At 39.6% G+C, this 5,000-nt stretch overlaps 1 protein-coding gene across 1 annotated transcript in view; it reads right to left on the bottom strand.

The window, feature by feature from the left end:
• LOC125043238 (protein inscuteable homolog) overlaps nt 1–2,881 on the bottom strand; it is a 148,758-nt gene extending 145,877 nt beyond the window's left edge. The window contains exon 1 of the mRNA XM_047639248.1: nt 2,395–2,881. Coding sequence (XP_047495204.1) covers nt 2,395–2,439 — 45 coding nt within the window. The 5' untranslated portion in view covers nt 2,440–2,881. The remainder of the gene's footprint in view (nt 1–2,394) is intronic.
• Between the last annotated feature and the right edge of the window lie 2,119 nt (nt 2,882–5,000).

The following is a 5,000-nucleotide window of genomic DNA, read 5'->3' as shown; positions in this document are numbered from 1 at the left end:
TGTATTATTATTATCATAATCATTATTCTTATTACTGTTATTATTACTATTATAATCATTATTATCATTATCATTACTACTACTACTACTACTACTAACGGTATTACTGCTACTACTACTACTTCTATTATTAGTATTATTACCATTACTTTCATTATCATCATTATTATAAGCACCTTTATCATTTCCACGACAATCGAAGAAGGTAGGTTTACGAAGGAAGAGGAAATGAAGGAGGAGAAGAAAGGGTGCGTAAAGATGAAATGAGGAAGAGGGAGAGGGAAAGGAAAGGAGGCTTAAAGAGGAAAGGGAGATGGGAAATCAAGGGGAATGGAGAAGGGGGAAGGGAGAGAAAAATGAGAGAAAAGGGGGTGGCGGAAGTTAAGGAGGAGGAGGAGGAGGAGGAGGAGGAGGAGGAGGAGGAGGAGGAGGAGAGAAAGAGAAGAAGAAGAGCAGGAGGAGGAGGAGGTGGAGGAGGAGGAGGAGAAGAAGGAGAAGAAGAAAGAGAAGAAGAAGAGCAGGAGGAGGAGGTTGAGGAGGAGGAGGAAGAGGAAGTAGGAGAGACCATATACAGGGCTTAGAGTGAGAGGGGAGATAAATGAAGGAAGATTTGGGAGTGAAAGAGGGTGGCAGAGCGGGGAAGGGAGAGGGAGAGAGGAAGAGATAGGGAGAAGCAAAGGAAAAGGGAAAGAATAGGCGAGAGGTCGAAGGGGAAGAGTGAAAGTGGAGAGAGGAGGAAATAAGTACCAGTTATTTTTTATTATTATTATTTTTTTTTTCATGGAATTTCCAAGTCTCATTAGTAATAACAATAAAAAACATGATTATGATGAAGATGGTAACAACAAATAATCAATATCATCATCATCAATAACCAGTTTCTTTTTTAATGGCCATCATAATAATTTACCTGCTGATTAGCCATTGCAGTAAAATAGGATACTTTCTGTATTCATTGTGCACAATATCTGGTGTATACGTACATATTTTATTTAAAAAAAAAGTGATTCCTCCGCTAATGGTGCGCAAACATATACCAGATGATTGTTTTTTTTTTTTTAACAATTTTCATTCATATATTTGCAACATAAATTTACAACGATTGAGCGAAATAGAGAGAGAGATGACAAAGAGACATAGAGAGGGAGATAGATCGATAGAGAGAGAGAGAGAGAGAGAGAGAGAGAGAGAGAGGGAGGGAGGGAGGGAGGGGAGGGAGGGAGAGAGAGAGAGAGAGAGAGAGAGAGCGAGAGAGAGAGAGAGAGAGGGGGGGGGAAGGGGAAGTGGAGAGAGAGGGGGGGGAGGGGAGAGAGAGAGAGAGAGAGAGAGAGAGAGAGAGAGAGAGAGAGGGGGGGGGGGGGGGGGGGGGGGGAGGGGGGGGGGGGGGGAGGGGGGGGGGGGGGGGGGGGGGGGGGGGGAGGGGAGAGAGAGAGAGAGAGGTAGAGAGAGAGAGAGAGAGAGAGAGAGAGAGAGAGAGAGAGAGAGAGAGAGAGAGAGAGAGAGAGAATATGAAACTTCCTTCCTCTCTTCAAATGCCATCTGTTAAACGTTGGTTTTACACGATTGAAAACTTGCATCACAATAAGTACCTCATCAAGCCAACTTCCATGTTTCACGAACAGGGAAATTTTAACTCTGGATCCTTATTGTATAGGCTGGATGTAAATGCAAATGAAATTTTAGAGGAGTTGTCTTTAAAATGTGTCCTTTTTTAAGTAGTTTTCATATCGTATGTGAACTTACTTCCTGGATAAACTTTTTTCCTATTTATGTAATTCTACCTGCAACAGAATTAACATTGTAACACTTTATTTTTTTTATTATGACCTCTATCTGATAGGTACAAAGAACAGTTGTAATCAAGATGCTACTGATAATTACATTCATGATGATGGTAATGATGTCAGTGATGATAACGATAACGATGATAATGATGATGATAATAAACATTATCATCATCATTACCATTGCTGTCGTTATTGTTGTTGTTTTCTTTGTCTTCTTTATCATTATCATTTTCATTACTTTATAATGACCATCATTATTATTTATATCCTTATCATTATCACTCTAAATAAAATAAGTAACTTATATCATAATAGTGATGCCAATGATCATATACTTCTCACACCATTATCATTAACTTTAACATTATTATTGCCATTATTTTCATAATTTCACACAAGCTATAAAATCCGTGGTTAGAGCATTTTATAAAATTCCAGGTCAACGATAAAATTCCCAAGGTTTTCCACCAAATACTCGAATCTACGAAACTAATCAAAACTAATTGACAGGAAGATAACAGCTAATGCCAAGGTGTACAGCAAAAGGTCAAATGTGTAAAGATAAGAATCCAGGTCATACCAGGTCAGGTCACTCGTATCATCTTACCTGGGACGAAGACACTTGGGGAATGACGGTCATAAGCTCAGACATGGTCGAGCTCGTGGTTGCAATGCTGGACTTGTCACACGGAACTTTGTATTAGCAACATTCTGATTTCCTTCGAGTGACAAGTTATTTCTTCCAGATTTGTTGGTCTAGTTTCTCTTCTTTATGGTTGGAGAAGTCTAAAAGTTTCCAATTTAGTTTTTTTTTTAAAGGGCGTTCTAAATATTCACGGTTTGTATCAGATTTCCATTCAAATCACTAGAAGTCTGTGCTTAAGACAGAATCACATGTCAAGCGACTTCTTTGAAATAGATGCCAAGCCTTCATTTTGAAGTGTGTTCCTCCGGTACGACAATCAGTGTGATTATTATTAATATTCAGTATCACAAAATTAATCCTGCTTCATGTCACTATGCCTTAAAAACTGATTTTCAAGTTATGCATTTCACTTTATTCAATCATCGAAAAACAATTCAGAATCACTAATTACGACACCCTGAAACAAATTGATCATATAATTATAATTTCTCTTCATTATGGAATCTGATGTTTCCAGTATTACATCTCAACATAGTTGAAGAAACAAACGTTGAAAAATAACTTCATGTCTGTAATTCAGACCTGGATGAAAATAACCGTTACAGTTCAAAATGCGAACAGGTACGTTTAAAACCCTTAATCTGAAACCGACGGATATTCACTACCTTATACACCTAATTCCTTTTATCGAATGTACAAAATGTTTTCCAATATCTTAGATTTCCTCAGACAACCAAAGAGTACGATGACGTAATGGCGCGGGCACACCGGACGCGCGGAGGGTTCCACCGGCGGAGCGGGTTGTACATGCTCACTCACCGGCGTCGAACAGGTGACTGAGAAGAGAAGTGCCATGCGTTGCCTTCCTTCCTTCCACGAAGATCCACGGGTTGCGTTTCAAGGTCTCGAAATAAGGAGGATCATTTCGCCAAGAATGAAGGTGGAATCGCGTACTAATCAAGTATGTGTCTCAAGTATGAAGTTTTGTTTAGGGGTTAGGGTTAGATAGTTGAACAAAGATAGGTAATTGTCTTTTTGCTGGGCTGGCAGTTGGGTGTGGAAAGTCGTACAGATTAGAGAGATAAAAAGTTAAAGATACAAATAATGAAAACATATATATGAGCGCTAATAACAGCTTGTGCAAGTGTTTAAGAGGAAACACAAAGACATAATAAGTCCCGTCATTCAGGTACCTTGCTGTGACAGGGAATGTTACCTTATATGGTCACTACCGTCTTACGTCATATTTTAGGATAGAGATGCGAAGAAATTTCAGAAACGTCCATTTACGTGGCACTAGAATATGGTTGTATGAAAAAATTATTAAGTTCGAAGTGAAAAGTACGATGCCAGAATTCAATATTTTTGCCTTCTCATTCTCATCTGTATATTTGGCACACACATACGTGTGTGTGCTGAAACTTGTATACATGTCAACACATGGATGTAAACTCATGAGTGAGAAAGTGTCAAGCAAAGGTACATCTGCCGCTTGCGGTTTTTGTAGTGAAAGAGCCATACCCGCGAGTGACCCGAGCAGGTGCCGCTTCGGAGACATTACACAGGCCTTTCACTATCGAAGAACCAATTACGCTCTCAAGTCTATGGCGAGAGAAGGGGAAGCCCCATTTGTCATGGCCAATTATCATCATTTTCTCTCGATAATTTAGTGCCTTGTTTTACAGAGCACGATGCTCTTATAGTAAAAGTATTGATTATAATTGGATAACTCGAGGTTCTTTGTAACATAGTCTAAAAGTTGTGCACACACAAGAGAAAAGAGATACTACTTAATAGATACCCTTTTATCTATATCGAATTGAATGAACGGAATAAAAGTATTAGGCCTAGAGATGGAAAATGATATTCATATGGGGAGGTCATGCCACATTACTGTGGTAGTTTGCGTTGTAACTGATCCACGACACTTCACATGTTTTATTATTTCAATATTTCCTTTTAACTGAATTAAGACTGATCATTTTCATTTCACTAATTTACCACATTACCCGTCAAGAACCAGAAACTCCACCAGGCTGTATGACCAAGCAATAAAGCATACGTCACACAATTCATAACACATGGTACACCTTTGATGTCTAGCACATCTATTTGTTTTAACCATTAACCATTAACCACATAACACATAGCACACCATACCGAACACCCACCACGCACACAACACACACCTACCCAACAACCATCACGCACACAAACACACACAATCCTCAACACAGCAAACAGCACACAACACACAAACACGGCACCACGCACAACGTCCTCCTTCTGCGATACACCTGTACAGTAAACAAATGAGTCCGTACTGCCCCCTGCCGAGAGACGAGCCTAAAGACAAAATCTAATGTGGAAATGAGGTGTTTTTCGTGCCCATCTTCCTTTCACTCCGGCGCAGAGACTGGACACTAACGGATGGTAATGACGCCTCTTTTCATTAGCTCGTTACATGGTACTTGCCTTTTTTTGGTAGCGAGTGCTTCTTGTTTGCTTGTTTCGGTTTTGTGCTTTTGTGCATTTGTCAGAGGTTTGTTTGGTAATGTTATTATCAT

The sequence above is a fragment of the Penaeus chinensis genome, chromosome 33 (assembly GCF_019202785.1).
Source record: "Penaeus chinensis breed Huanghai No. 1 chromosome 33, ASM1920278v2, whole genome shotgun sequence".
In the NCBI taxonomy this organism is placed as follows: Eukaryota; Metazoa; Arthropoda; class Malacostraca; order Decapoda; family Penaeidae; genus Penaeus; species Penaeus chinensis.
This window is presented reverse-complemented; position numbering and strand designations above follow the sequence as displayed.